Source organism: Phacochoerus africanus, chromosome 15 (genome assembly GCF_016906955.1).
Source record: "Phacochoerus africanus isolate WHEZ1 chromosome 15, ROS_Pafr_v1, whole genome shotgun sequence".
Taxonomy (NCBI): Eukaryota; Metazoa; Chordata; class Mammalia; order Artiodactyla; family Suidae; genus Phacochoerus; species Phacochoerus africanus.
Genome location: NC_062558.1, coordinates 3,585,307 through 3,598,162, shown reverse-complemented (window position 1 = coordinate 3,598,162; position 12,856 = coordinate 3,585,307). Strand labels below are relative to the sequence as shown.

Sequence of the window (12,856 nt, the reverse complement as noted above, 5' to 3'; positions counted from 1 at the left end):
CCTGAGCACATGCTTTCAGGAACCCAGACCCCTCCTAAACTGGGAGGAGGTAGCATATGTATTATTTTGCAAATATTCTTAAATATTCATAGGTAGAACATTCGTTACTTTCAATATATTTTGGATCTCACTTGGGAACAAACAACAGAGCTACATTAATTATTTTTGAGTTATAGGATTTTGCTTTAAGACCTATATCATATCCAATTTTGGTGTCAAAGGGCAGGAACTCTCAATAGCAGTGATCAGGCCACTTGATTATATGATGACTATCACCATTACACTGACCCACCTACGCATCCAGGATTTTCTGTATATGACTGATCCACTTGTTTGTTTGTTTGTTTGTTTGTTTTGGCTAGGCCCATGACATGTGGGAGTCCGCAAGCCAGAGATGGACTGTCAAAGCAGTGACAAGCCCCTTGCAGTAACAACACTGGATCCTTAACCCACTGTGCCACAAGAGAATTCTGTGATTGGTCACTTGAACTCTAGCTTGTTTTTGTTTGGTGAGGTTTGATGGGATCCTAGGATAACCCCCTATCCGAAGGGAGTGAGGTAATTTGAATAATGCATCTGATGCCTTCCAGAGCCTTCATATCAGCAATGCCAGTGTAAATGTGTTTTTGACAGGTGCTCCTGGTTTGCCTGTGTCTTTATGTACACATCTGTCTTTTTCTCTGGCCATCCATCTGCCCATCTGTAATATAGATCCCTTGGCAAGAAACCCTGTGTGATGTAGGGTTTACCAAGTTTGAATATTTTTAAGTTAATTCTCCTTTCCTGTAACACTGCCTTTGTTTGCAAGAAGAGAAAATAATAATGCAAAATGCAGAACACAGAGAAATCCACCTGTTGGGATAATCTTTTAAATGGAGGAAATATTTTACATAAGGGTGCAGTCTGTGAGCAGTTAGAAAAAAGTCCAATTTCTGAAATAATACTGGAAGTCTACATACTTGGTAGCTGACAAACCATGTAGCAACCAGCCACCACAGACGGAAGACAGGTTCAAGTGAATTGTGGGATCCAGTAAACTGAGTCATTCTGTCCCTAAGACCTTTGGCTCTCATTCTCCATCCCATGTTTTAGGAACCAAACAAGATTTCCTAGGGGAATGACACTGGAGCAATTTACTTTGTACATCTTGCTGATGATATTTGGCAAAAGCAATAAAACTCCAAAGACCACATCTTTGTTCTATCATCAATTTCATTATTACCTTTGCTCTCTCTAATTAAAGGGCACCAATGATGGCATTTTGCAAAATTTTGAACTTGGATTCCTATTTTGTCAATATTAATCACATTTAAGTTGATTTACTTTCACTTAGCTTTGATGTTATAGCAAAGTCTTCTCATTAAAAATAAATTAGAATGATTTAGGATGAAGACTTAATTTAAATTTTAACAGAAAAGTTATTCCTTTTAGATATGCATTACAAATAACACATATGAGTTTTGTTCTTGGAGTTGTAAAATGGAGGTCATATTCCTTACTCATTATAAAAATAAAAACAGTTGAAATAAAAATGGAAACATTAACATTCTCACACAGGTTTGGTCAGCACTTTAAAATGTCTGAATACTTTCCCAACTGCCTGGAAAAAAATGGGTGTCTGGATGAATTCAGGCGAAATGAACAGATCCTATATGAGCAAGTTTGCAGGGGTGGTGAACAGTGGACACCCAGTCCTATCACCCAGCTCTAGGACTGATTGCCTCCTTTGGGGCTACCAAAAAGTGGAAAGTAGTTTACTGCTACTCACCGAGCAGAATTTGCAAATGACTCACATTTCAAAAATCTAATTAAACAAATTAAAACATTTTTTGAATGATAAGAAGGGAGAATTGAATATTAACTTTTTGAGTCAGACCTGGATAAATTTTGTTTCAGAGGACGTACTGTCAGATATTTAAGATGCAATTACTTTTACTTCTTCAAATATACATGTAGATACATATATAAAAACTGATTTATTTAATGGGTGGATATATATGTACATCCATAAATAAGTTAAGCCTGATAGCAGACACAGTTTTACATCTTTATGTTTAGGAAAATGACATTTTGCATGTGTAGGTGCTTCTCCCAATACGTTTTTTCAGTTTTTTTTCAAAATGTTTTGGCCTAATGGACTGAGAGGTCCATGGCTATTTTAAATTGAAGAAGTAGAGTAAATGCATCTTGAATATGTGTGTATCCTGAGAGATACTAGTGGCCATTTTCAAATGAAAAGCCTCTTATTATTGTGTAGTTTGGCTATCATCCTTTAAAAAGTGTTCCAGTGGAGCCATGGGTTCCTGCTCCCAACATCTTCAAAGGAGCTGAATTGGGTACAATTACATCAAGAACATGAGCAAACGCATGTGGCCTGTCATCGACCTCGCAATCAGCATGGATTCTCATGGATGGGTTTTGGATTTGCTAACAGTGACACCAACGCCAAGGACGAGGTCCTCTGTGGCCCTGTTACCTCCGATGACCGCGGAGTCACTTCTGTCCACATTAACTAAGGGTTCTCCCTCATCTGTCGGTCCAGAACGACCTACAGTAGAAAAAGGGAGAATGACAGAGAGAAAAGAAGGACGTTTGAGAAATCCACAGACATTTGAAAGAAGAGCAGACAGTGCAGGGATAAAAACGAACTTGAAACGAAAAGCACAGAATGGAAAGACCAGGGAATGGAAAGGTTGAACGAACAGAGGGCTTTTGGAAACCTCGTGGATGGAGAAGTGGTGGAAGAACGCGGGCGACGAGCGCGACCACGGGCAGAGGGCCACGCACCTGCACCGCCTGCGAGCGGGCGGGTGGCTTCCCGCGCTGGGGCTCCCGGCCCTGTCCCCTCCGCGCAGCGGGACGCCACGGCCAAGTGTCCTCGGATGGTGACCGGAACAGGGCCGCCCGGGAGCAGCGCCGCCTTCAGCGGGGCAGCGGGGCCAAAGCGCACAGCAGAGAGGCAGCCAGTGAAGCCGCTCACGCCGGCCCGTAGCGTATCCGGGTCCGCGCCTGGGGGCTCTGCTGGCAAAGAAGCAGGACACACCGTTAGGGGTGACAGACGAGGATGCAGGAAGAGCCTGCCATCCGCAGGGCAATGGTGAACCGATGAGCTGAACCTCCTTCCGAACCCTTAGTTCCCCCTTCCTTAGGCAAGACAGCCAGAGCTGGTACCTGCGGTTGATGCCCTGCAGGTGCTCACTCTGCATGTGAGCCAATTTAAGCTTCCTTGGATGCAGTCAAGGGTACAGACGAATGAAATCCTCTGCCACTGCATTTTTCAAAAAAATTTTTAACAGGATTTGTGGCCAATAATCTAGGTGGTTACAGTGAAATGTCTCCTGGGTTGGGGGAACAGCAGCGTTCTGGGAACCCCTTCTGCAGTTACCTGTTTAATCCGGCTGACGTTTTTGAGCCTCTCAATGACCAACCTCCCTGTTCCTCACTTCACAAAGATGGTCTCTGTCCCCGTTCTGTAAATCGAGGCTTGCCCCCACCAACCCCATCTTGATCCCCTCCCTCTCCCCAAACTGACAGAGGTTGGTTATTCAGACTGAAGAAGAGCAACAACTGACACAGAAAAGCAAGACATCAATTCGTTCATTTCAGCGATGATAACATCCTGCAGTGAGTGCATTTGCTCAGTGGGCATGAAATCTGACACAGGGTCCTTAGTTGTAGATTTGATGTTGAAACGTGTCAGTCAGGGAAGCCTCCATGTTCCCCACGCAGGAAACCATGTCAATAGGAGGCCCCTTTGGCATCTGCTGTCAAACTTCCTCCCACTTCACCCTGTGTGTAGACAGGCTCATTGCCTCTTTTTCTAACAATCATAAAGAGCTACCAAGAATTTACCATATGGCTCCCATAGGCTGGGCATTGTGCTAAGTGATGTACAGAGGTTATTTTTTTAATGCTCAAAACATAGCACTGTGGGTACTTTTATTCCTACTTGAAGTTAATAACATGGTTTAGTAAATTAAAGTCACTCAAGAAGGGGAGACTTGGATCCTGGCTGGTTGTAGTAATCCCTTTTTCACCAGGATACTGTCTCTTATGTTGATACCTTTTGGATAGGCTCATAAATGCTCACAAGTAAACCAGGGTCATTATATCATTACTATATTATATGTATTATTATATCATGATATTATACTTTCTTCCTTAATGAATGCACATGCCTTCCATGGAATAAGTGTTCTGGCTGGCAAAATAGCCATCTTTAAGTCCACCCTGAGAATCTCTGCTCTGACCCAGTTCGTTGTGAAGCTGCAGTCACACTCTTAGAGGACAACCTATATTTCTTTCGAGTTTGAGTTTTTCAGGGGCACTGCTTTTTTGTCTCCCTTTCCTGATAATCTAAATAATAATAAATAGTTATGACTGGACATGTATCATCTGGTACATACACGCTAGATGCTGTGAAAAATAAAGGTGGTGGTGTTATAAAAATTAAAAAAGAATGAGGATTTAGAGCAGGATTTGCCTGGTGCTTCAGTTACAGAAGGTCTGTCTCCTTGGATCATCTGCCTCTCTCACGCAACACATGGAAAGCTCCTAGAGGGCAGTATCCCTGTCTTCTGCACTTAGCTTAGTGTCTGTTACACAGGATACATGCAATATAGATTTTGTAACCAAAGAATACTTTCAGTCTCATTACTACCCTTCTGTGGACAGTGTGCCTGTTGAACTTTATTTTATTTTATTTTATGTTTTTGGCCATGTGCACGGCATGTGGAAGTTCCCAGACCAGGGATCGAACCCACACCACAGTAGTGACTCAAGCCATAGCAGTGACGATACCAGATGCTTAACGGCTAGGCCACCAGGAACTCCCCAGATTTTTGAAAATGTGGCATTCTCAAAGTGTGAGCTGAGAAATTCAGAGAACCTACCTTGTGTTAAAAGAGTACTCGAATTGGCTCCAACTAAGAATGCACATGCATAGTTGGCTGTCATCTTATGCCACTGAGTTTTGCTGAATGTCACGGTAACTGAACACATACTTATTGTCGCTAAAATTAACCAACATGCCCTGTAGCTTCTATTTGAAGGGGGGCAAAATATGCCACCCACAAGGATGCCACTTTGGCAGAAGGATTAGTTACTTGAAAAACAGCAAGGAGAAGAAGGACACTGACCTCATTTTGTTCCTGAAAGCAGGAGATAAAACTCCCATGAAAAAGCTGCCTTCTCTGTACCAGGAGGAAAAATACATTTTTATGACCAGAGATGGGGAATCCAGCCCAGAGAAATCTGCACATACAAACTTTGTTAAAATAACCCCTATCTTCCTTAAGTTTCCTCCTGCATTTAACTTACTTTTTCACAACGACTGCTCTTTGTTCAGCCTATACTATAAATACTTGGGCCCATCTGCTTCTTGGGTTTTTATTTTCCTATAGGGGCTCCCATGTACATTTAAAAATCTCTGTTTTTCTCCTATTAATCCTTTTTATTTTAATTTAAGACCCTAAGGGAGGAGAGGTCAAGTTTTCCCTCCCCTACAAATTCATGGGGTGAATTTTTTTTTTGTCTTTTTTTTTGAGGGGGGACACTCGCAGCACATGGAGGTTCCCAGGCTACTGGTCGAATCAGAGCTGCAGCTGCTGGCCCATGCCACAGTCACAGCCACAGCCACAGCAATTCAGGATCCAAGCCAATTCTGTGACCTACACCACAGCTCATGGCAATGACAGGTCCTTAACCCACTGAGTGAGGCCAGGGATGGAACCTGTGTCCTCTGTTTCCGCTGAGCCACAACGGGAACTCTTGGGGTGAATTTCTTGAACCTTATTAACTTTTTTCCTACTAAACTTCATCTCTTTCTTTCAGCCTGTCATTCCTGAAGGCCAAATATTTTATATCCTTCTTTCTTGTGACATGGAAAAGAGCTTTACCTTCAGGAAAAAAATAGCCTGACTTTGTGATTTTTACCACATGTGTTGGGAGTTGCTTGGGCTTACAAAAATTCTGTTCATGGTTTCAAAGTTGCAAAAGTAAATGTTTGTTATGTAAAAGACCTCTAAAAACAACTAAAGTTGGGGGCATGCATTTGCATTCCTATAATCATAATAAACATCTTTCTGACATATACACCTATCTTGGCCAAGTTGATTATATGAGACATCAAAGAGCTTTATGCATGAGGAATTTCAGGTAGATTCTTAAGTACACTGAAGAAAAATGAGCTTAAAGCAACCTAACTGAAGGATTATCAATTAAAAGCGTACTTTAAAAACAGCATTACTTTTTAAATTTTGCATTCAGACATTTGTGTAATAACCTATATGGGAAAAGAATCTGAAAAGGAACAGATATATGTGTATGTATAATGGATTTACTTTGTTGTACACCTGGAACTAACACAACTTTCTGAGTTAACTATCCTCCAATAAAATTCATTTTTAAAAATAAATAAATTTTTAAAAAAGAAAGGCACCCTGTATACTTGAGAGAATATCAAGAAGAAATAAAATGGGAAACACTGCAGTGGTAACATAGGACTTTTGCAAGGCTAAAATACTGGGGAAAAAATTGAAGGTAAAATAAATTTTTGGCTGTTGGAGACTTGTGGTTGCCAAGCAGGAGGGGGAGGGAGTGGGATGGACTGGGAGCTTGGGGTTAATCGAAGCAAACTATTGCCTTTGGAGTGGATGAGCAATGAGATCCTGCTGTATAACACGGGAACTACATCCAGTCACTTATGATGGAACATGATGGAGGATAATGTGAGAAAAAGAATATGTGTGTGTGTATATATATATATATATATATATGTATATATATATATATATGTGTGTGTGTGTGTGTGTGTTTGTGTGACTGGGTCACTTTGCTGTATAGTAGAAAATTAACAGAACACTGTAAACCAGCTATAATGGAAAAAATAAAAATCTTTTAAAAAATAAAAATAATTTAAAATTCTTGGCTCACAAATGCCACACACACACAAAAAAATTTGCTGTTGGGCAAAAAGAGGTACTAGATAATACTCATTTTCCTTGTTAAAGTCTGACATGAGCACTACTAAGCAAAGCTAATAGAAGGAATCTAGGGCAGACGTTTATCGCAATGAATTAGACCAATTTTGCGGAATTTATTATTTAAAGATAACCTAGCTTTAAAGGTCATCTTCATGTCTGTAGATAGCAGTATTACTAAAGAGAGAAAAATCAGTAGTATATTGTATTGCATCATATTTTCTTATAGTTCAAGAGTCTATATTTCATATTTATACATATATGTGGGTTTGTGGGTGTGAATGTGAATGGGTGGCTTTGTATGTACCCAAATAGTCTATCATTAATGTGTAGCTCTAACTACATTATGCACATAGGTGTGGGTATAAGTCTACATTGGAAGGTTTGGTGCTCACAGTTTCCTGTCACTTTTCCATTCCGAGGTCATGGTTTTGACTCATTTTTTCACTGCAGTAATTCTCTAATACTTTCTTCAGAGGGGATGCTTGGTTAATATGTAATCTCAATCCTTCCTTGTTTCCCAAAATGTCTTTTTAACCTTGTCAGATTAATTATATATTAAATGCTTGCAAGCATTCTTCTTAGCAGTATAACTACATATCATTCTATCATTTTAATCCTATTGTTGTAAATGAGAAATAGGATGCTGATGCCAATATCATTATTTTTCGTTGTAGCAACTTCTGTCTAGAAAGTCTGGAAGATGTTCCCCTTTGGTTTTGTAATTCAGTGATTTTCCCACAATTTCCCCAGATCTTTCTTTTCTCATCAGAATCCATGAATGCTTTTTCTTTTTCTTTTGAGGACCACACCAGTGGCACATGGAAGTTCCTAGGCTAGGGGTTGAATTGGAGCTGCATCTGCCAGCCTACGCCACAGCCACGGCAATGCCAGATCCAAGCTGCATCTTCTAAGGCCACAACTTGTGGCAACACCGGATCCTTAACCCTCTGAGGGAGGCCAGGAATCGAACCTGCATTCTCACAGACACTGTGTTGTGTTCTTACCCCAATGAGCCACAACAGGAACTCCTTAATGAATGCTTTAAATCTGCAGCTCGGGTTTTCCTTTAGCTCAGAGAAAAAAAAAATTTTTTTAATATGTAATTATTATCTTTGTTTCTCCAGTTATTAGCATTAAGTTTCCTAGATCTAACTTCCAAATCCTTTTTATTTTCCCTCCTAATTTCTATCTCGTAATCTTTTTGCTCTGTGGTTTGAGACATTTCATCTACATGATACTCCATGCCACTACTTAAGGATAATCACCGATGATTCTCTAATTCTCTCCTTTGGATCACCCACTGAAATTGTGAAAGTCGTATTTATTGTAATTCCCTGAGTTTGTGTTTGTGTCTGTGCCTGTGATTTTATTAAAATCTCCTTGAGTGCCAAGTTTCATCCTAGTTGTTTTCTGCCTTCAAGAGCTCTGTTTTAATGAGGGGAATTTTATTTGTTGATGTTTTCTTCTCCCCCGCAACCCCTCGCCCCAGTTCTTGCGTTTAGATTTCCTTAGAAGTGGCATAATTATTTACCTATTTATTTATTGGTACTGCTTATTGGGACTCCATGGTTGGGCATTTTCTATGATATAAAGGATATATATTTTCAATTCTTTTGAGTATATATCTAGGGGTGGACTTTCCGGGTCATTTGGTAACTATGTTTAATGTTTTAAGGACCTGCCAAACTTTTTCTAGAGCAGCTGAACAGTTTTACATTCTCACCAGCAATTCACAGGAGTTCCAATTTCTCCATATCCTCTATAACACTTGTTACTGTCTGTCTGTTTTTGGTCACAGCCATCCTATTGGATATAAAATATCTTTTGGTTTTGATCTGCAATTCCGTGATGAATACTGATTTTGAACATCTTCTCTTGGTTGTCATTTGTGTATCTTCTTTGAAGAAATGTCTACTCAGATTCTTTGGCCATTTTTAAGTTATTCATTTTATTGTTTAGTTGTAAGAGTTCTTTATATATTCTCTATAAATGTCCCTTATCAGATACATAACTGGCAAATATTTTCCTCATTTTCTGGGTTGTCTTTTCACTGTCTTCATAGCGTCCTTTGAATTACAGAGGCTTTTAACTTTTGATGTGGTCCAATTTATTTTTCTTTGCTGCTTGTGCTTTTGAGAATCCATGATCTAACCCAAGACTTTTGAGAAACATTTTCTAAGAAACCGTTGCCTAATCAATGGTCACAAAGAGTTTCAATTTTGTTTCTTTCTTCTTCTTCTTTTTTTTTTTTTTTTTTTGGTCTTTTTGGGGCTGCACCTGTGACATACGGAGGTTCCCAGGCTAGGGTTCTAATCAGAGCTACAGCTGATGGCCTACACCACAGCCACAGCAACACCAGATCCGAGACACATCTGCGACCTATACCACAGTTCAGGGCAACACTGGATCCTTAACCTTCTGAGCAAGGCCAGGGATCGAACCTGAAAGCTCATGGTTCCTAGTTGGATTCGTTTCTGCTGCACCACAATAGGAACTCCTATGTTTCGTTTTAAGAGTTTTATTTTAGCTCCCACATTTAGGTCTATCCTCCATTTTGAATTAATTTTTGTATATGGTGACTTTTAAGCTTGTGGATATCCAATTGGGCCAGCACCATTTGTTGAAGAGATTATTTTTTCTCCACTGAATGGCCTGACACCAGTGTTAAAAAGCAACTGACCATAAATATACTTTACATTTTGACTCTTAATCTATTCAATCTATTCCAATCTATGTCTATCTTTATGCCAATATTACATAGTCATGATTACTTACTGGGGCTTTGTACTAAGTTTTGAAATCATGAAGGGTGAGACTGCCAACTTTGCTCTTCTTTTCAAGATTGTTTTGTCTATTTGGAGCCTGTTCCATTTCCATATGCATCTTGAGATCGGCTTGTTAATTTTTGTAAAAAAAGGCCATTTGAATTTGATAGGAATTGTGCTGAATCTATAGATCAGCTTTGGGAGCATTGCCATCTTAGCACCATGGAGTCTTTCAATTCATGAACAGAGATGTCTTTCCATTTATGTAGGTCTTCCATAATTGCTGCCCACAGTATTTTGTGGTTTTCGGTGTACGTCTTGCACTTCTCTTGTTAACGTTACTATAGAAGTATTTGGTTCTTTTTGATACTTTTGTAAATAGAATTCATTCTTCATGTATTCTCATATTGCTCATCGCTAGTTTATGCAAATATAATAAATTACTGTGCGTTCATCTTGTATCCTTGCCAAAACTGTTTATTAGATCTAATAGCATTTATTCATGGATATCTTATGAAATCATGTCCTTTATAAATATAGGTAACTTTCCTTTTTTTAATCTGGATACTTTTTATTCTTTTCTTTGCTTATTAATATCTCCAGTTTAAACCTGCTCTAAAATCTTGAACGAAAATGGTGAAAGTAGGCATCCTTATCTTGCAGCTGATCTTAGGGGATGACTTCTATTATTTCACCATGAAGTGTGATATTAGCTTTGGGTTTTTGGCAGATGCTCTTTTCCACATGAGGAAGTTTCTTTTCATTCCTGATTTGTTCAGTGTTTTTATTATGAATGCATGTCGGATTTTTTCCAAATGCTTTTTCTGTGTCTACTGGGATGATCATGTGGTTTTTGTCCATTAGTCTATTTTTAAAAAAACTTCACTGAAGTATAGCTTATTTACAATGTTGTGTTGATTTCTGCTCTACAGCAAAGTGATTCAGTTATACTTTTTCATATTCTTTTCCATTATGGTTTATCACAGGATACTAAATATAGTTCTTTGTGCTACTAAGTAGGGCCTTGTTGTTTATCCATCCTATATATAATAGTTTGCATCTGCTAAGCCCAAACTCCCAACTTACCTTTATTCCATCAATATGGTGTATTACATTGATTTTTACCTGGACGACCTTTAAATTCCTGGGATAAATCTTACTTGGTCAGGGCATATAATAATTTTTATATGTTATTGGATTAGATCTGCTAATGTTTTGTTGTGATTTTTTGCATTTACATTCATATTCCTGAAATTCTATAAACTTTTTGTGTCTTCTATGTAAATTTCTTCTAAGTGAGATAAATTCTGAGGCATAGCATAGAAAATACTAATATATGTCACATAAGTCAATGGAGTTTTTAATACCAAAATTCTAGTCTCTCCATGCAGATCTCAGTAGATAATTTCCATAAATAATTCACTACTCAGTTCTCATATATGGAGCTTCATTTCAACATATAATCCTTTAATGGATTTCTTTTCCCAAACAAATAATTAGCCTACTAAGGTTTATTCACATGACTGTATTGATTTGAACTATATTCAACCCATTGTATTCTCCAAGCAGAAAGAAACATCTTTAGTCTGCATACTTCTAAAACAGATTTTTTTGTTTTGTTTTCATATTTTAGGTTTGTTATTTTGATTTTTTTTAAATGCACAAAACCTAAAACCAACAGACTACCAATTATAGAAAAGTCTTTAGAAAAATAAAAGTTAGCAAAAATTGGGGCACCTTCCTTGGTGGTTGTATTTTAAATCTCTCAGACCTTGGACCTATAAACCTTATCAGAGGTAAAACTACATAGAACATGAGAAATCTAAATATTTACATGTAAAGTGGGATTACACTGAAATTATTTTATAGTAACTGGAAAAACTTAACCTGAGTGATCATCATTAATAAGATCATTGAAGAATGGGAAGAATAAGAGCATGTTAATTGGAAGACGATGTTGAAACTTTTTTCAAAGCACATTAGGATAAATAATAATAATGATTAATTAGATTGGTCACGGACTCTATTTTATTGCTTATATTTTATATTATAGCACAAATACTTTGAGGGCAGGTACAGTAGCCGATGAAGTTTCAGCACATATGAGGGACCACCAAATTTTTTTTTTTCTTTTTTGGCCACACGTACATTACATGGAAGTTCCTGGGCTAGGGATCAAATCTGAGCCAGAGCTGTGACCTACGTCACAGCTACAACAATGCCAGATCATTAACCCACTGAGCCATAGCTGAAACTCTAGGCACCACCAAAAATTTTGGAATGAATGGATAACTCAGTGAGTTAAAATAGCTAACAAGAAATAGGTACTGGATAACTTGCTATAGTTTGGGACAACTCTCTTTGGAAAATTAAAGGTTACTTTTTGGCCAATCTATTGGTCTATTTTCCTATAAGTTAGTAAAGGGAAGTTCTCCTTATTCTCCCCAAATCTGAATAGAATATTGTAGTCCTCTTACACTCAGTAACTGATCTGAAAGTGGCAGCAGAACTAAAACAGAAGCCATCCTAAAATAAAGCTATCCAAAACATGAAAAGTTTTATTAGTCTTTGATCAAGAGACATACCTCTAGGTACAGAAGAAATGAATATTTATAATTGTATTGGATTCAATTGCTTCAGACTATAAACTTCATTGCTGAATTTCAACTTTAATTTTTATGGCCTGAGAGAGATGCTTTTGAACATATCATTCTTAAAATAAAAACATTAATATCTTCAATTCCGTGCTATTGTCCTCTGTAGAGTAACTCAAAAGAAAATTTAAAAATCGATATAATAAAATTATTTTACTTTTTAATTAAAACAATCCCCTTCATATATAATGTAGTGATTAAATCAGTTTCCACAATCTACTGCCTATGCCTTTATAGATCATAAAGTCGAAGCTAAATGTCTTTAAGAGATCCCTTTGTCAATTTCACACTTATAGACGGCAACTTTCTACTTTGGTCTTGTGAAGTTGTGTGTGGTCTGTGTTTGTTTTGTTTATTGATCACATCTGATCTCAAGGCTGGGGAAAGAATGCAAAAAGACATCTATTCTGGCCATGGAGCAGGGATCAGCTAGAACCATCCCTCTACTCACAGA

At 38.2% G+C, this 12,856-nt stretch overlaps 1 protein-coding gene across 3 annotated transcripts in view; it reads right to left on the bottom strand.

Moving 5' to 3' along the window:
- Nucleotides 1–12,856, bottom strand: part of LOC125116656 (contactin-associated protein-like 3) — a 200,478-nt gene that overhangs the window by 2,637 nt on the left and 184,985 nt on the right. Inside the window, exons 22-23 of one of the 3 annotated variants that reach the window (XM_047762091.1) lie at nucleotides 2,788–3,018; nucleotides 2,477–2,548 (exon numbers count right to left, since the gene is read on the bottom strand). In XM_047762091.1, coding sequence (XP_047618047.1) covers nucleotides 2,477–2,548; nucleotides 2,788–3,018 — 303 coding nt within the window. Of the gene's footprint in view, nucleotides 1–2,476; nucleotides 2,549–2,787; nucleotides 3,022–12,856 lie in introns of all 3 variants that reach the window. The other 2 variants (XM_047762089.1, XM_047762090.1) reach the window with 2 other exon arrangements.